Below are 20,000 nucleotides of genomic sequence, written 5' to 3'. Positions count from 1 at the left end.
GCAGGCGTGGGGCACATATTAAAATGGCCCTCGCGGCTTTCGGTGTCAGTGGGTTTCCTTGTTGTGTCTGTTTTTTTTTCCTTGAGTCTTTGTGGCTGCCTCTTCTCCAGTCGTCTGCGTCTGGGGTGATGTGGGGGGTGGGGGTGGGGGGGTATTGTTCCCATGACAGGACACTTTTCCTGAGGGTTAGCGGGAGAATGGAAATGTTAAATGGATTGAGGATGGGAGCCTCTCTTTCTCTTTCTCTCCCTCCCTCTCTCTCTCTTTCTCTCTCTCTCTCCATCTCTCTTCCTCCTCCTCCTCTCCTCCTCTCTCTCCATCGTCCTCTGCAAGAAATTGAATTCCTGAGCTTTCAGGAAGCCTGTCCAAACCAGTGACAGCCGTGCACCTGCAAACGCTCTGTCCAGTCCAGTGTCCATTGTCAGTGTGTGTGTGTGGGGGGGGGGGGCAGAGTGGACCGTAATGAAATGAGAACGAGACTCCTGACGACACTAGCGATCCCTCTCCACCTCATCTGAGCCAATCCCTTGACAGTGGAATTTAATTATGTCAGAGCTCCTGTTCTAGAATTCACATCATGCAGACATCACGCAGGATGGGATTCTGGGATGGAGCCGAGGAAAAAGGGGCTGATTTCATTACGAGACGAACAAACGGGAGACAAGCTCTCGTGGCGACACGTCAATCGCTTTCGGACCGTTTCGGGAAGAAATGGAGGCAAATATAATGGCGTCCTACATTAGGGGACCACAAAGCGCAGCTCGTATAGGTGGGTAGAGGTGTGTGTGTGTCTTCGTGTGTGTAGGTGTGTGTGTGTGTGTGTGTGTGTGTGTGTGTGCGTGTGTGTGTGTGTGTGTGTGTGTGTGTGTGTGTGTGTGTGTCTATGTGTTTGTGTGTCTGTGTGTCTCTGTGTGTGTATGTGTGTGCGTGTGTGTGTGTGTGTGTGTGTGTGTGTGTGTGGGGTATGCAGGCACAAGCCATGATAAGACGGAGATACCTGTTTTATTGGAGACCCAGATGATGGCTTCCGGGGATATGTGAGTGGAATTTCCCACGGCTAGTGTTAAAGGGATGTGCCACAGGAAGCTGTATGAGACAGACAAATAGAGAGAGAGAGAGAGAGAGAGAGAGAGAGAGAGAGAGAGAGAGGGGGGGGGGGAAGAAAAAGAGACAGATAGAGAGAGGAAGGAGAGAGAGAGATGTTTGTGATTGAAGAAGTTAGTTTGCTTCAAAGACCATTCAAAGTAAACCCACACTAACATTTTCTACATGATCAAATATATAAAGATCTACTTATTTTAGATAACAGTTAAATGACTTTTCTTTTAATTACCATAATCCATTCAAAATTAATTTCTCACAATTAAAAAGTCTTCCAGTTTTCCTCATTATGCTGCTTAATGTTGACACGTGCGTCACTCACTCATTACTGCACTGTATTTTCTAAATGAAAAGATCGGGAAAAAAGAACACTCGTGGATAATGCCAGGCCTATAATCTGGTCCCAGTCGCAGGCTTTTGGCTGTGATGTCTAAGCCATGACGTTATTCAACCTTAAATGTTGCAAACAATTAAAAAAGTGACTGTGGTCAGTATTCAACATGTAGGACCACAATGTTCATACTGTACATGAATTGAATGACAGGCCAGAACATAATATTTCCAGATATCCAGCGACACGCATGGAATTAACATGGCGTCTAACTATTCGGCACATTTCCATTTTCTCATGAACTCTTTCTGAGCCAGACACAAAGCCTGGTTGTCTCCGCCCCTTAGTGGACAGGTGGGTGGTCAGACGCCAAATGCTGCCTGACAGCCGTCACCCTGCTGCCCACCAGACAAATTAACGCCTGTCAAGAAAGCCTTGGCGCCCAGGTGCTCCGCGCCTGCCGCCTGCCAGCTTGGATTACTGCAGGGAGCCCGCAATGCATGCTGGGAGCAGGAAGAACCCCGTCGACTAAGAGGACGACCCACTGCTGCTTAATTAATGCTTTTATAGGTATGAGGGGGAGAGGGGAACTACAGGGAGTGGTGCAGGATTGGAGGGAATGGGAGAATAGGGTAGGGGGTGGGGGAGTGCACTACAAACAGCAGTATAGCGACCGCATAGGAGTCCATGGGTCCACAGTGGGGGGTTCCCGGTTGGATTCTGAAAGGCAGTCATTTCCTGATCACACCTCCGTCTCTCTCTCGGTCTCTCTCTCTCTCTCTCTCTCTCTCTCTCTCTCTCTCTCTCTCTCGCTCTCCCTCTTTCTCTCTCTCTCTCTCATACCCATTCCCCTGTCACTCTCAATTGCCCAATCTGCATGAAGATAAAAAAGACACACACACACACACACACACACACACACACACACACACACAAAAAGAAAAACAGAAGCAAAACAAAGCCCCTGCTGCCTGTGAGCTCCCTGACCTGGTTCTTAATTATTTAATTGCATCAATTAACCGGTCTCCTGGATCTCTAGGATCGATGGCCTCAGCGGTCACGCTGCACCCCGCCGCTAAAGGTGTGGAAAGGTATGCGGGGGGGAAACAAATCACAAAATACCACCGGAGGAGGACATCGATCCTGCTAGTGGGCTGGACGAAAGAAAAAACAAAAGTTTCACCGAGAGACCCTACCCTCCCTCTTGGACTATTGACGGACCAGGAGGGAGAGGGCAAAGACCCCGCTTTGAAAAAAGCTAAGGGGAAGCCGATCAAAGAGAACTATATGGGTCATTGTTAGCACATTAGGCTGACTCGGTGCCCCCTTATTGAGCTCCTTAAGGAGGCGAATGGAAATGATGTGATCAGTAAAGTCATTAGTGAAGACAGTAAGGAGCTGGAAGGCAGTAAGCCGCTCTACAAGACAACGATGGTGGAAACTGGCTGCCTCGTTTCAGCTACAGCAGGCTATTCCTTTCCTTGACACGACTGGGCATTATCGAAACTGAGGAACCAATAAACAAGCAGGAATTCATGAATAAATAATCAAACATAACCTAGAATTATGTCGATTATTGACAATCCAACATAAAGAAACAGGAAATATGCGACAAATGTGATGTAGAAATTATAGCCTTCATGTCAAACACTTGATACATAAATTAATCTAAAAACGACATGAGTAGCAATAGTAGTAACAACAACAACAACAACAAACAACACAATAACAACAACACAACTGTACTGTGCCCCATGCAGCCCCAGCTGCTGTCTGGGGACCTATCTAGGGCACTGCAATCTCTCTTCCCATGGAGCAACAACACATTTTCATGACCTAGCACAGAGTGAAGAGAGAGAGAGAGAGAGAGAGAGAGAGAGAGAGAGAGAGAGAGAGAGAGAGAGAGAGAAAAGAGAGCAAGCTCAAGACTGCTGGAATGAGTTGGAATTACTGTACTTAGTAGATGGGCGGGAAAAGCACAGCTATTATCGCCAGCTGAGGACAGAGTGGCTTCGATTTATTAGACGGCATTGTAAGGAAGCACTCGAAAGACTAATGAGGTGGCCTAACTTGGGGCCAGTGTGCAGAACTGTGGCTCCAGTGCTAATTAATCCATCCACATCCTGTCTGGGCATCACACTAAGGGTGTAAGGAGATACTGAAGCAAGGAGACACTAATAAGGTGCTCTAAAATACTGCATAAAGTTTGCAGTGTCATGCCTTGCCACAGATGATGACTATGCCATACTGTAATGCCATAGACAATGGAATGGTAACAGAGTATCTGATCAGAGACTGAAATGTATACAAAAAATGCTCCCAAAAAATCAAGTTTTAATGAGCTAATAATGTTTGTATTGTGATACCATAGATAATGGCGTAGTCAGTCCATAGATGATACTATAATAATAATAAAAAAAGAACTGAACAAAGACTAAAATATATCTCACTCAAAGCATTTTTGCTCAAAGTTTTGCCAAGGGCCCAATCGAATTGAGTGGTAATCTTTCAGAAGGAGAATACAGTAGGTGGTATTGTAGTGGGCATTTTTCAAGGGCTCGCTCACAGCACCCCCGTATCAAACTTTGAAAAAGTCCACTTTGTAATTGCTGAAGCTTCCCTGTCCACCCCCCTCCTGTCTGGACTGCTGAGGCACTCCAAGCTTCACTAGGGAGAAATTACGTGCATGTCTCTTTTTTTTTTTCTCCAATAACCCCTCTAAATTCTCCCTCTGGCCCTGTCTCAACCTCATGCCCATCTCTTTTTCTTCTTCTTCTCTTTCTTCTCTTCTTTTCTCTTCCCGTCTCTTCTCTCCTCCCTCGCTCTCTTCTCTTCTCTCCTCTCCTTCCCGGCTACAAATCGATGTTCTATCTCTACTCTTGGCCGCGGCCGCTGGTACCCTTGCTCCCACGATGGCTCCATCGATCATCTGGCTTCAGGGAGTGTTTCTGCCGCGGGTCCTCAGAGCGGGCCAGGACAGTGTTAGATGGTGTGTAATGAGGCATGTGAGGCTTGGGGCTGGGGGGGGGGGGGTTGGGGGGGGGAGTGGGAGGTCAGAGACGGCCAGGACAGAAGTGTGTCTCTGGACGGCTTGTGCTGTCACGTGGTTCAGCACCATCTTTCACTTTTAGGAGGAAAACGGTAGAGGAGGGGGAGGAGAAGAAGGAGAATGGGGAGGCTTCTGCTTTTTAACCTGTGCATTGCTCTTTCTGTTAATCACAGGGTGACCTAAACGGGGCATATTAGATAGATAGATAGATAGATAGATACTTTATTGATCCCCAAGGGGATATCTCTTATTATAACATTGAAGAAGAAAATGCACTGTATAAGGTGCATCATCAGACAGGGTTTCAAAAGGGTATGCTTTTCCTTTTGCCATTTTGATCAAAGATCAAAGATCAAAGACAAAAAAGATTTTTGACAAACATTTTAATAAGACTCATTTGTGGGAAAAGGGGTCAAAAATGTTAAACAACTTCAAGCTCTACTGTTTTCAGAATTGTTTCCGTAAGAATATGAAATCTGTCATGATATCTAGTAATTATTAAAGTAATTCTAAACAGCACCCATCCTAAAGACGCAATAGATATAACTTCTAAACAACATAAACAGCAACAACGGCACATCTTACACATACAGAGACCTGTCCATTTTATCTCTCATACTTTAGAGGTAATAGTCTTGCTATTATTTTTCCATTGGCCTCGCTGTCAGTCTTGCTTCGCAGTGTTTTCCCCTGCTATGTGACCCGGTCAGATATCTGATGGTCATCCCTTATTTCTCTGCCTGTTGGGTTGCAGTCACCCGTGGAGCAGAAGCCCAGATAACACCAAATGAGAATGAAGCCATCAAGGTGTCAGAGCCAAAATGGCTGCCGGCTCTGCCGCGGTGTGCATCTGGCCTGGATCTGACATCGTCTCCTACGAGTCGGAATCTTGACTTGAGCGAGTCGAAACGCTCCGGCTTCAAAGCCGACCTCTCCGGCAGACACAAAGAGAGCGAGAGTTTGTCTGTGTCAGAGTAGAGGCTGTGAGGTGAACCCTACCTGGCCCCTCTCTCTATCTCTCCCCCCCGCTGTGAGCGATATTAAACACCCGTGGATGATATTAATCTCCCCAAATCACTTCAGACTTTCGGTGTGTTGGCAAACGTCGGCTGGCGGAGGCTACGTGACGCTGTGCAAAGTGTGCTTTTCACGGAGACAAGCGGAGTGGAGAGAGGGAGAGAGCACCTGAGGGAGCGTGATGTAATTAGCACTGGTAATTGTGCAACCCCACTGATAGTCATGCATCTCCACAGGTGAGGGAGGGAAATCGATTAGCGCCTCCGACCGCTAATTTCATTTAGCTATTTACTTTTTGCATGAGTGGTGAGAAGCTTTCATTTCAAGATCTTTTTTTGTCAGAAGAAAAACAAACGGAAGGGGAGCTGACGCGAAAGGGGGAAAAAAAGAGGTGTGTGTGTGTGCTGTGCGTGAAAGGTGCTATTGTTTTGCATCTAGACTAGACCACAGTCATTAGCACTAGCCGTCTGTTAGCGCAGTACTGGAATAACAGTTTAAACATCCCCAGAAGCTTTGCCGTCAGAGGGGGATTCGATGAGCTATTTATCTTTTTAATTGCACCCTTCCCGCTTTTCCCCGTTAAGATTACGCTGACGCACAAACACATGCGCACACAAACAAACACAAACACACAGACAAACATACACACACACAAACACACACACACAGAGAGAGAGAGAAAGAGACACACACTGAGAGTAAAGTTTGGAGTTATTATTGTTCCTGACCTTCTTGTGATGAATAATAAATGGCTTCAATGGCATTACACGGATATGAATTCTGCTCATGCTTAGTACTGCTTGACAGTTGCCAAGCAATCTTCAACCGTGTAAACGCTATGGAAATTAACAGCAGGCTCTTTCTCTCTCTCTCTCCCTCTCTCCCTCTCTCTCTAAAACTTTTTAAGACTTACAAAAGAAAAAAAAAACCTTCCGCCTCGCAAGCATGAAGCACTACCAACCACAAAAGTTGCAAAAGGCGATTCTTCGCACCGTGATGCAGGAGCGGCTAATATATCCCACATGCACCCCAGTGATGGGTAGATGCACTCTACCTCTGGCGTTGATCTGCCTCGATCTGGCCGCGATCTGAATCTCATTGTGGAAAAGTGCTGGAGTCGAGGCTTTACACGGCCCATTAATGCAGTGCAGGACTCTGAGCAGTACTGAGGGGAGGGATACAATAGGGGTACTATGCAAGTAATATCACCTGGCTATTATACAGCCTACTCTATTCTGTTAGACAGCTCCTCTCAGCAGTATATTACAGAGTGAGGACAAAAAGAAAATGCTAGCGTGTACCTTTCAGACACAACAGAATTGAATAAATAACCTGCACCCCCCTTCCCTTGCTTTTTTCCCCCCTGCTTTGCAATGTTGAGCTTGCGTCTTGACAATAGACTTTGTATGGTTTATAATGTGTGAGTGCAAAAAATAGTGTGTGTGTGTGTGTGTGCGCGCATGTCTGTGTGTACGTCTGCATGTGTGTGTGTGTGTCTGTTTGTGAGTGAGCATAATGTCCATGTTTGTCTTTGTGCTTATACAGTACATGTACTGTATGTGTGCACATTTCTGTGTGTGCATGTGAATGCCTCAGAATGGCCACAATGCAAAACACCGACACGGAAGAGAGTGTTTGACTAGTAGCTACAGTACTGCTGCTGCTGCTGCTGCTACTGCTGTGGTGCGACGCTGCACACTCCACACTCCACACACTGCCCCCTCTCCCTCTCCCTCCCCAGTGAGTCGCGTGTCTATGGTCTGGCCCCAGCCCTGACTGCGGCCCCACTGCGGCTGCACGCTGTACCCCACGCCTCTCTGAGGCTCTGGAAGCCTCCTCTCCCCCCGGCAGCCTGGGAGTCTCCGCCAAGCCCCCCCCTGCACCGCCTCTCACTAGCGGGCAAATCCCTGCCTGATGCCCACCGCCTGTCTGGGACTCACTTAAAAGCCTCAGTTTAGCCCAGAAGGCTCTCCCTCTCCCTCTCCCTCCCTCTTCCTCCCCGTCTCTCTCTCTCTGTCTCTATCTCGCTCCCTCTCTCTCTGACTCTCTCTCTCTCTGTCTCTCTCACACACACACACGTACACTCGCTCACTCTCTTTCGATCTCGCTCTCTGGCTCACTCATATTTCATTTCTCTCTCTTACTCTCTGTCCCTTACACTCTCTCCCCCTCTCTTTTTCTCTCTCACACTCTCTACCCCTCTCTCATTCTGTCTCATTTACACTTTCTCACTCTTTTTTCGATCCCTATGTCTCTCTTGCTCTCCCTCACTCATCTTTCACCTCTCTCTCTCTCCCTCATTTACTCTCTCACTGCTTGTTTTTTCACACTCGTTCACACTCTTACACTCTCACCCTCTTTCTGTCTCTCTCATGTATGCTCCCTCACTTTTGCTCTCCCTCATTTTTTCTTTATTTATCTCTCTATACCCCTTTCTCCCTCTTTCCCTTAGTCTCGCTTTCTTGCTTTCTCTCTCTCTCTCTCTCTCTCTCTCTCCGCCTCCTCTGCCTCTCTCCCTGTTGCCCTGCTTTTATATCAATACCTTTAAAAGCAGCTTTCTTTAGAATGACCCCGTTAGAGCCTCTCTTCTCATAAACGGGGGGCTTTGGCCGCGAGGGAGACGAACAGCGCCCGCGGCAGCTTTCTCTGCCGAGCCAGGACGAGGTGGCGGCGGCGGCGGCAGCAGTGGCGGGAGTGAGAAATGCCTCGCGAGCTTAAAGGGGGGGAGGAGTAATGTGAGAAGCCAGGGAGAAAGCTGTTGGCACAGCACCACGCCTGGCAAAGAGCCGCCTGATATTCAACTGTTCAGACTCCAGGATGGGCCTGATCAATGCAGCGAGAAGCCCATTCTGGCAGCGACCAGAGAGAAAAAAAAGGTCCATTATTATATCATTTTTATCCAAAATGATAACAGTTGTTACAACATCAGAAGATATTACAGATACCTGTAATATCTTCCTTTCGTTTGAACAAAAGCATCTGCTAGATGACGATGTGTAAATGTACCGATTTTCAGACAGCCTTAGCCCATTTGTAGCTTAGTCATCTTCTGCAGCGGAAGTGGGCCTGATTTTACATTGACATTTGCATTCACTCGTTTAGCAGATTTGCCTGATTTGGGTCCAACCCCTAGCGAAATGTGGTGCCATCGCTGATGGTGCGGTGTCACTAATAATTCCTCCCTCCCCCTCGCTCCCGACTTCACCCTGAATTGTCCTCGTGCTTTAATTACGCTCCCGCTGAAGAAGAGGAGAGGAGCAGAATTAGAAAACGGGCGCCAATGCTGCCACCACAGCAGCAGCAGCAGCAGCAGCAAGTTCAGCGGAAAGAAACAGCACCACACGTGCTAAATTAACTACATCCACTGCTGCGCTGGAGCTGCAGCTGTTAAGCGTAACAGAAAGAGATGCGTTCATCCTCACAATACCCCCCCCCCATCATCATCCTCCTCCTCTCCTCCTCCTCCTCCTCTTCCTTCTCTTTTCTCCCATCCCTCCCTCCATTCCTGCAGCAATCCCAGCCCTCCGTGGGGTATCTCATCTCGCCTCACCAACACTCGCGTAAACACATAGTGACAGGAGGGCGAGAGACAGACGGAGATCCATTAAGATGCCCGGTCGATTGCTGCAGCATTTCAACCGCAAGCATTCTGGCACCGCGGTAAAAAAAAAAAAAAAACGGAGAGAGAGAAAGGAAAGAAAAAAAAAAGAAACGCCAGGACCCCTGAATTGGTTCAGGGGAGACACTGAATAATTCATGGAGCTTTAATGGGGGATTAAACTAATCTATCCACACGTGTCAAGCCTGCTCGAGCACACCTCTGTCATCCTTCACCCACACACCAGCGGCACAGACCCATGTCTAGTTGGCTCAGATCCGCTGCAGAAGTGCCACTTACTGGGTCGCTACCAGTCAGAGGTTTCCACAGTAGCGGACCCTTTCTTTTCACTTTCAGCGCACCTCAGTCAACCTTCACCCATGCGGTAGCTGAGGTGGATACAGGACCGGTCCGCATACGGGCCAGAACTTTGGCTGGCAGTGATACCGGACCGGTTCAGGGCCAAGCAAGGTCAGCTGCTAAAGTCAGCTGCTTCCTGAGGCAGATCACTTGATCTTTACTGACATTATTTCCAGCATGCCTCTGGCAACCTTTACCCAACACACGGCAGCCGAGGTTGATATGAATTCAGCCCAAGTTTGGCACAGATCTGGCAACCCTGGGCCAAATGTGGGTCAGGTGAGCACCTTAGTGTATCTGTGGATCTTCAGATATTTTCTTTTTTATATATTTTTTTTATATTTACACTTTATATTTTTTATATATTCTTTCTTATCTTCAGCCCACCTCAGGCAACCCACAGCCAAACAACAGCTGAGGCTCACACAAGTCGGCGAAACCTCGCGCAGCGCGTCCGCTCTCGGGCACGATCGGTAAGGTGGCACAGGGGTCAAGGAACCAGGTGGGCTGCTAAATGTCCAACTCTGACTCTGGATCAGTGAGAGCGAGAGCGCTCACATCGTGAGCGGTGGAGAGCGCAGGTGAACTGAGGTGAGACCTGAGAAAAAGGAGAGCTGTTGAGAGATGTTTGACTGGCGGCCTCAGGAGCACTCCGTGGATGTGTTTGGGTCGTCCCATGTGGTAAAATGGACAGAGTTTGAACTGTGTTACAGCATTTCCGAGTAAACACCTCCATCCATTTTTATCACACTGACCTCTCTCGACTTCTCTTCCTCTCCCTCTCTCTCTCTCGCTCGCTCTGTGTCTCACGCTACAAATAAATCAGTCTTTCTTCTCCACAATCTCTTTCAAATCTCCTCTCTCCCTTGCTCTTTCTCTTTGCTTGGCCTAACCATGACCTGATCAAAGCACACCATCAAAGAACCTCGCGGAGAGGAACGCTGACTGAGCCAAGGCCTCGGACTGGTTTGAACAACACGGCTTTTCATTTAAAACACAGCAGTCAGGAGAAATTCCCCAAAAGGGCCAGAGTCAGTGACCGTCCTGCCATATTGTACCAAGGGGTCTGCTGTGCTCAGAATACAATTGGATTTCAGGGACAGAAAAAAAATCCATACTGACTGATTTAGCCCTGGTTTCACATGGGTAACGTGGTTATTTATGATGAATCACCGCTAACGTTATAGCCGCTGGACGTCGAAGGTCAGTATGGCTGGACTGGAGTAATGAGTAAAATGTACCTTCGGTTGAAGAGCTCCGGGTCTCGGATCTTGGCGTCCATGTCGTAGACGAAGTGCTCCTGGGTGATGGTGACGGCGTGGTCCAGGCTCTCGTTCTTGCTGATGGTGACCACCGGGTAGCCCATCTGCAGCGTCCAGCGGTCCATCACCTCCTTGATGTTGATGTCTTTGCCTTCCCTCTGCATGGCCTGGAGTTACATGGAAATGAATTCACGTGTACATTTTGAATAACCTGGATGAGAACATCTCATACAGTCTCAAACAGATAACAGTATTGTTCAATCTGTACCTTCAGCCTGTCAAATTGGTACTTTTCATAGCATTTGTGCACCCTGAGTTAACCAGCTGAATTGAATTGCTCACTTAACAATGTAAAATCGCTTGTTATTCTGGGATTGCCTTTCTCCATTGGGCATGAGTAAGCAGAAACGGGTTTGCATGGGCTGTATGTGAACTTGACCTCTAACCTCCTGTCCAGCCTGTCCCCACTCAAGCACTCTGAGAGAGAAAGGAGGCAGTGGCTCAGGAGGTCAAGGGGTCGTCCAACAACTTGTTCGAGCCCAACTCATCCTGACCCTGTCAGAGTGTCCTCGAGCAAGACACTTAACCCCAGGTTGGCGCCTTGCATGGCTGCCTCCGCCATCCGTGTATGAGTGTGAGTGTGTGTGAATGGGTGAATGTGAGGCATGACAATGTAAAATGCTTAGGGTGCTCACAGGAGTTGAAAAAAAAGGGCTACATAAATGCAGCCTACTTTTCCAAGAAGTCCAACTGCTGAGTGGATATCTCTGTCTTTTCAGAGAGGGACCTACATTCATAAGGTGCTATTGTAAGAAAAAATATGGTTAGGCTTGAATTTTTGCACTGTCATACTTAATAGCAGATTATACAAAGAACGATTTAAATTGATTTGAACTCTATTTTTTCCCCCTTTTCTGTCACATTCTATACCATCTAAAATAAAAACTGAGAAACGGAAGATACAGCACCTTAATTAAAAGGAGCGCAGTGAAGAAAGAGGTAATCAAACGTCTCATTCCTCCCTCTCTCATTGCTCAAGCACTTCAAAACTGGGGCATCAAGGGAGGAGGCCTATTTCTGGTTATTCAATTAAAGCACACTTCAGCCTTGCCCGGCACGAGCAGACACGACTTTCCGTCGCGTTTTGGAAGGTGACCAACTTTTGTGGCGGACTTTCATGTCGTATACTTTCACGCTAAACGCGACCACGTTAAGCTGATAACCAGTGATATCCCCTCCAAACATTCACCCCCTGTCCTTGTAATCTCCTATCTCACTAGCATTCATATTCCACAGGCTTTACAGGTGGGGAAAGATTAAAAACAAAAAGAGCGAAGGGATTACGATGTTGGCCAGCACAGGGCTATCTGACATTGTTTACCAGTGCGCCACGCACCTGCCACATACTGATTTGATCATTAGTGAAAAGCCATTATTATCGGGCAAAGATAATGGATGCTGTCATATAAACGAGGTAATCTCCGCAAGTGAATGAGTATTGAATGAGCAATAAGGCAAATGTGTAGTCAGATCTCATGAGAGGGAGAGGCATTAATAGGAGAAGTACATTAATGTCCATTCAACCGTGCTGTCTATTAACGACAAAAACAATAGCACATACTCTCAGAGATGGACTACGTAATCTGCATGTCCCTGTTCACACTGTGTGTGTGTGTGTGTGTATGTGTGTGTGTGTATGGGATGAAAACTAACATACACACACAAACACACACACACACACACACGCACACACACACACACACACACACACACACACACACACACACACACACACACACACAAAGCATATCTCTCCCTGACAGTAAAACTTGTCCTCCTCCCTCATCGTCACCAGCAATAAACTGCACCTCATAAGCGTGTGCTGTGATATACCTGTGAGCAGTCAGCCAGGCCTTGGATTTACACAGCTGCCAGACGAGAATACACTCACCCTCTGGTGTGTGTGTGTGTGTGTGTGTGTGTGTGTGTGTGAGAGAGAGCAACAGAGAGAGAGGTTAGGCAGACAAACTAAACCACAGAGGGGAAAACACTTTTCTAACTCTACCCCCTCATTAGTGTGACTCATACTGTGGCAGTTGGTGTGTGTGTGTGTGTGTGTGTGTGTGTGTGTGTGTGTGTGACAAAGAAGAAGCCAGTGAGAGAGAATTGTACACGAGAGAATGCCACAGCATATTCCAGCACACACACACACACACACACAAAAAAAGCTCTCAATTTTTTGGACTGCAGGCTAGGGGCCGAGGTTGAGGCACCTACACAGATCGTCTCTGAGGAATAACAATCGGACCTGCAGGTCGCACGAGGCACCCCGTGCCCCCAGTGGAAATTAATTACCAAGGACGCAGGGAGGCGAGGGAGGGGTCGCCGGGCCTCACAATGGGGGCTTTGTAGCCGCCAGGGCTGCTCTGGATTAGCGCAGTAATTTGGGTTTGGTAAATATAAAAGGGGGTCGGTCAGGATATCTGTATTCATTAAATGATTGACTGTCATGGACGACTGTGTTGTGAAATTGGTGAAATTGGCTCTGCGACACACACGCCGTTATTGAGGAGGTGGGATGGTGGTGGTGGTGGAGGGGAGAGTCTATGAAGAAACTGAGCTTTCAATTCAGTTCCAGCAAAGCTAAATGTCCCTTTTTTTCCATTATTTGGCAATGGCATTGATGGCGTTTTTCTCAAGGCCCACAAATCATTCCCAAATACATGGCGATAGAAACGAGAAATAGGATGAGGGGCAGTGGCAATGCTATTCTACAATGTCATCAGAATGTGATGTGCTGTTTTTGAAGAAACAGCATGTTGGAATTCCTCTTTTCATCAATTTCAATGTGCTGGGTACCCATTTATTGCTAAGGAGGGGAACCCAATTCGTCTGTAAGTGATGAAAAGGATCACGCGCCACCCCACAAAAATAATGTTATACAGTACAATATCAGGCATACTGGGTGCACATACGCAATGTCAGAGATTCCATTCTCATTGTAAATCAATGAGGCATGCGTTTGAACCCTTTTTATCTAAATTGACAACAGCGTATTGCTTTACATTTCTAATCACCTGGCAAGCTATCAGGAATATAATGTACAGTATGTGTCCCATCATGAATGCACTATACGATCGGATCCACAGTCTATACTAAGCAACTCTGCTATTTCAGTATTACAGTGTAATGTCTTTGAGAATGTCCTGTATATTTTGAGTCATTCCAGACATTTAGAGGTGTGTGTGTGTGTTGACTCATGACCTACCCACTCCTGATATGCAGTCTATTACACCAGACACACAGATCTATCCAGGCGACTGGACACTTTGGTAACTGCTGCAAGGTCCAATCAAAGCCCTATTTTGTGTCAAACTCCTGGTGAACTATTGCACTTCCCCGGCGACGCTCAGAGTGATCTATCACACCGTAATGGGCACTCTTTGTCAACTCCAAAACAGCACTTTTACAATATCAGACAGACACGCTCATCCAAAATGGAGTGTCTGGCTCTTCCTTCAGACGCCATTTATTATCCTCAGGCCTGTAATGAGACCAATCACTGTCTTGACTGTCTCTCTCTTTCTCTCTCTGTCCCTCTGTCTCTATATCTCTCTCGCTCTCTGTCTTTTTCTCTCTCTCTCTCTCTTTCTTTCTCTCTCTCTCTCTTTCTCTCTCTCTCTGTCTCTCTATCTCTCTCGCTCTCTGTCTCTTTCTCTCTCTCTCTCTCTCTCTCTCTCTCTCTTTCTTTCTCTCTCTCTCATTCTCTCGCTCTCTCTCCCCCCCCCTCTCCCTCCCATCAGTTCTTCCGTCCTCTCTGGTTAAGCCATTTGCCTAACGCTCCATTTAATGCTGGCAGATTGAACTTGTTAGCATCTGAATGAGAAGGACATTTAAATCCCTGTCGTCTGAATTGGGCAGCAGTGGACAGCGACGACCCTTCGTTTTTCTCCGGTGAAGGGCAAAGTCAGATAAGTAAGTGCCCTGGAAGATTCAGTGACAGGAGGCACAATTTGCAAATGGGTGGAAAATCACTAGAACTTTAATTTAGTGGTCCATTAAGTCAGTACACTACCTCTGATGGTTTGACAAACATACAACATTTTACATTACTGAGGCATTCCTTCCTAAACTAACGATCAACCGAATGTCAACAAACACAGAGTTTGAAGATATTTTACAGGTAGGCAACTGAATATGCCACTATGAAGAGATAGACTTTTCAAAAACAGATAGTGCTGATATTTGACTACATCTACTGTAAACGGCATTTACCGCATTCCATTAAGTGTTACTACGCACAATAAAAATCAGCACTTTAGAACAGCTAAGTGGGGGTTTAGGCACTCCGCTTCGCATCACGGCTAACAACACCCCTCGGCTATTCTAAAACACTCCGCAACCGTGCGGCCTCATGGGGATTATTGCTTAATTCCTCCGCTGCTCACACCCCTCAGATCAGGAGTGCTTGTGCCCTGACCGAGAGGCTGGGAAATGGGCTACGTGTTCCCCTGAGCTGATGGTGGCCTCTGGAGGTACAGGGAGACATGGGGGCATGGGGGGAGACATGGGGGCATGGGGGGAGGGGCACACAAATGTAAACACCAGTGAACTCTGGCGCTGGACTGAGCAAAAGTCAAGGAAAAAAGCATTGAGTCTGTACACCAGACACTACTCTTGAACAGATTTAATAGTTCACCACCTTTTGTGTGACGATTCGGGGCCTAAGCCCTTCGTCAGATTTGACAGACCTACAGATATGCACCTCACCTGACACGTCATGTGATGACATACAAAAAGAACCATACCTGGCCCATCAGGTATAGTATAGGGGTGCATCTATTGCAATAGAGCTAAACAGGTAGTGGCGTTTAAATGAAAACAGAAGAGACAAGAGGAGCCAGAAACTCCTCTGCTGTGAGCACACACAGATCCTTTCCAAACTTCCGGGCGTGGTACGGCCGCGGTACGGCCGCTGACCCAGTGCTTCGCATCAGTGGTTTTGTTTAATTGCTTGTTTGTCCACTAACTTTGTCTAAAACGTCTATGTGATAAGTCTGTTTGTCAACTTCAATATGGTTTACTGGTGTGTTGTGAAAGTGTTAGTTAATGTTGTTTGTTAAGGGTGATTGTGCTATTTGTTTGTTGTTTGTACAAGTACTTATTGTCTATTTATTGTATCTGTGTTTTAGAAATCCACCTGTGGAGACAAAGTCAAATTTCCCCTTTTGTGGACAATACGCTATTATAATTATTATTACCTCAGATAGCTTGTTCCACAGGTCGTCCCTCGCTGCATTGCCATACATGTGAGTCATCAAATAGTCCTGAAACAAAGAGAAAGAAAGAAAGTCAGAAAGAAAGACAGAATTATCAAGATTTAAATTTCATTGCTTTGCCATTTAATTGAAAATCTGTGGTAATAAAGGAATATGGAGGGAAAAAATGTTCATGACCAGGCATTGTGATAATTCCACAAGAATGGGCAGACAAAAGCATGGTCCATAATCCATTTATGTGATATCTATCTCATTTATGCAAATTACCGAGGCTACGGCTATTTGGGCAAAAATGGACTATTAATCTAATCACGGCAACGAGAAGCTGTTAGCTTGTGAGGCTTTTAACCGCACATCTGTAGCACACACACACACGAGTACACGCACATGCGCGCACACACACACACACAAACACACACACACACACACACACACGCACACACACAGAAGGTGAGCATTTTTCACCATAACACAAACAGCAGAGGAAATGTAACCAAAAATCAAACAGATGCAGCTCCAGAAAGTGAATGCAAACCATTTCTTTGCTTTAAAATTGAATTGCAGTGTCTGCATAACTTGTGTGGATAGAAACCTAAACAAAAAAAGCTCTACGTCTTCAACTCCACACAAGGAATTCCGAAAACTAGACTTAATACGTTCCCTGATGCTAAAACCACTTGGCGGTACAGCACATAACAACAAAGGGGGGAGGGGGGGGGAAGTCAACAGATAAGTGCACCACACAGAGAGAACGACTCATCTCGTTCTGCTCTTCTGCAACATGGAAAGACACACATCATACTGTAGATTGACAGATGAGAGAGAGAAGGGTGTCTGGCAGACGTACTTAAAAGCCCGGCTGTCTTTAACACCCCTGGCCCTCCGTAATGAGCGAGGGAAACAGGGCAGACAAGAGGAGGGCAAACCCTTGGGTCCAGCATCGTCCTCTTATCAACATCTCTCTCTATCCGATAACGTGGGAGAGGATGCCAGAGAGCCTTCACCGAGCACGATTCCCCGATAACATTCCGGTGACCGTAAGCGATAAGCTGTCTCCGCAAACACTCACAGACAATGTGCACAAGTGCAGGTACACTCATGGACTCACATACACACGCATTGAAATAGAGGCAAAAACACAGTATGTTTCACACACACGCACACACACGCACACAAACACACACACACACAAACACATAGAGAGAGAATCAGACACACAGACACGTATACAGTATACACACAGAGTGAGAGAGAGAGGGAGAGAGAGAGAGAGAGAGAGAGAGAGAGAGAGAGAGAGAGAGAGAGAGAGAGAGAGCTACAGCTTTGTGTTCCCTTGCTGTCAGGCATTTGGTCTCATGCAGAGAAGAGGCAAATCAGGCCACTACTCTCTACACTCCACTCCACAGTCTAAGAGGAGGTAGAACTAGACGAGGCTGCACTCTCCTCCTCTCCTCCTCTCTTCCATTCCTTCTCCTCCACTTCCACATTCCATTCCTCCTTTTCTCCTCTCCTCCCCATCTCTTATCCTCCATACATTCATCTCCCCTTTTCATTCATCCTCTCCCTTCATTTCTTCAGCACCCCCCCCCCCCCCCCCTCCCTCTCCTCCTGCTGTGCTGAGTCTTTGTGGCTGGGTCTGGGTTCAGCGTCTGAAGCTCTAGACGTGTGCCAGTCTGTGCGGCTGGCTGTGTGCTGTGCCCGAGGGCAGGTCAGCGAGTGGACAGGTGAGCAGGTGGGCAGGTGTCGCCCTGAGTGGCAGCGGTGGCAACATGCCCTGTAACCCAACATGGCCAGCAGGACTCCCCCTGCAGCTCCTGTGTGTGTGCTCTACCGCTCCTGCTGGAGTGTGTATGGGACAGAGCTTACCCCCGATGCACTCGGAACACTCGGAACCTCTTCCTCCATCATTCCCAATCCTGTTTTTCTGTACACTCTACCCCTGCTTACTGACTTTAGTCTCTCTCTCTCTCTCTCTCTCTCTCTCAGTCTCTCTCTCTCTCTCTTTCTCTCTCTCAATCTCTCTCACTTTCTGTCTCTCTCTCTCACTCTCACTCTCACTCTCACTCTCACTCTCACTCTCACTCTCTCTCTACAGTATCTCTCTCTCAATCCGCTCTCACCTCTACCACCATCACAACTCTCTCTCTCTCTTTCTTTCACACTCTCTCTGCTCTACTTCGCCTGCTCTCCTCCCACTCATCTTTAGCCTCCCTGTCCTGACCCCCTCGGGGACCACCCACCACCACCACCCACCCCACCCCAGCCCTCCTTCTCTGGTTAAATGCCCGCCGGCAACCCCGGCAGCAGGTCCTGCTCCACACCGCAGCCTCCCTGTCACTCCCCATCACCTTCACCGCGACCACCACGTCTGATCAGCTTAGAGCCACAAGAGTTAAAAACACACACACGTGAGCGTGACCGGGGGGTTCATTCAAGGCCGCCCCGGCATCCTGTCATCCTGACCCAAGAATGAGGACACACACCGGCATTACCACTAGCGGTAACGCGCTCGGTTGATCATATTTTGGTTGAGTTATTATTTTGAGGCTCCACTGTCTTATAAACAAGAAGGGGAGCTGTTGATAATGCAAAGCAGTTATTCTTGGAGGAAAACCTCATTCACGCTCCATCTTCAAAGGCAATCAGGAAAGCGCTGAGCTGAACGGGATCCTTAAATGAGATGTTTGGCGGAGAGACTGCTGTGGCGGTTGCTGCTGTGCATACATTTGCATGTGGACGCTGCTGGACCACCCCTGGCCACACCATTGCTGTTGTGTCTCTCTGCTTTCTTTTCTGCCTTTTTTTTATATCATTATTCTTTCTCCTACAGTGTACTTTGCCTGAATGTGTGTTTTAATGAGTTCTGCTGCTGCCACCGCGGTTTTTTCTGTTTTCTGACCTGAAGCTTAATACGTTTGCAAGAGATTGTCTTTACATTGTGGGCAAAAAAAAAACAAACAACAAACAACAACAATGATGGAGAGGCTTAGAGAGAGAGGGAAAGAGAGACAGAGAGAGATAGAGAGAGAAAGAGAAAGAGAGACAGAAAGAGACAGAGAGAGAGACAGAAAGAGAGACACAGAGAGAGAGAGAGAGAGATGAGTAGGAGGTAGAAGAGAAACGGAGGTAGATGGAGGGAGAAAGAAATGAATCCTGTTCATAATCCGCTGGGAAAGACAACAAAATGTTATTCATTTCCACAGTAATTGGCACTGTTTTCTCACATTTGTATATTTCCTCATAACACGCTTCGAGATAGCTCGGAGTCCTGTAAAACCCTGTTATGCCGACAGGACAATCAAATCCGAACCTCGTCTCACGATACGCCGCACTCCTTTCGCTTACCTTGGAAATAAAGATTGATTACTCTCGCAGCGTAATTGCCTCTGAGGTGACTTTTTCAGAGATGCTAGCGCGGAGAATAAATAATTCATATTCGATAACGAGTCTCGCCAAAATAAGCTCTGCTCGCCCTGATTTAAAGGTAAACGTATGCAATTAGTCATTTGGAAAAGTCATTCGCAGATGATTAAGGTAGATTGTTTGGCGAGAGGCAGCATTTATTTGCATATTAGGTATACGCGAGAAATAGCAAGCCTGATGAAATGTGAAAACATGTGTTTGGAGGCAGAGAGAGACGAAGAAGGATAGAGATGGAATGAGAGAGAGAGAGAGGAAAGCGTAATATAAAGAGCAATATCTAGTCGAGTCGCAAGAGAGAACCACTTTGCTTGTTTAGCACTTTGCCTCCCACCCTCCCCCACCCCCCAGCACCCATAGATGTACAGGTACTTGGGCTAATGTTTGAAAATTGAATTTTGAGGAATATCTGTCCATTTCATCTCTGTCCAGCACACATTATGGGCCTTGCAAAATGCCCGGTGGCTGCCTTCCGCTCTGTCTGTCTCGGGGTAAGAAGGGATCTGCAAAAAGCTGACAAAAGTGCCGGAGCCTGATGGATTCTGTGGAGTAAGCACCCTGGGGTGCCTGATTGCATTCAAAG

The 20,000-nt window shown here is 47.1% G+C and overlaps 1 protein-coding gene across 1 annotated transcript in view; it reads right to left on the bottom strand.

The window, feature by feature from the left end:
- LOC134071753 (thyrotropin-releasing hormone-degrading ectoenzyme-like) overlaps positions 1-20,000 on the bottom strand; it is a 148,141-nt gene that overhangs the window by 27,856 nt on the left and 100,285 nt on the right. The window contains exons 8-10 of the mRNA XM_062528591.1: positions 15,980-16,045; positions 10,698-10,885; positions 998-1,086 (exon numbers count right to left, since the gene is read on the bottom strand). Of these exons, the coding sequence (XP_062384575.1) occupies positions 998-1,086; positions 10,698-10,885; positions 15,980-16,045 (343 nt within the window). The remainder of the gene's footprint in view (positions 1-997; positions 1,087-10,697; positions 10,886-15,979; positions 16,046-20,000) is intronic.

The sequence above is a fragment of the Sardina pilchardus genome, chromosome 23, assembly GCF_963854185.1.
Source record: "Sardina pilchardus chromosome 23, fSarPil1.1, whole genome shotgun sequence".
NCBI classification, from domain to species: Eukaryota; Metazoa; Chordata; class Actinopteri; order Clupeiformes; family Clupeidae; genus Sardina; species Sardina pilchardus.
The sequence above is the reverse complement of the archived record's forward strand: the minus strand, read 5'-3'. Positions and strand labels throughout refer to the sequence as shown.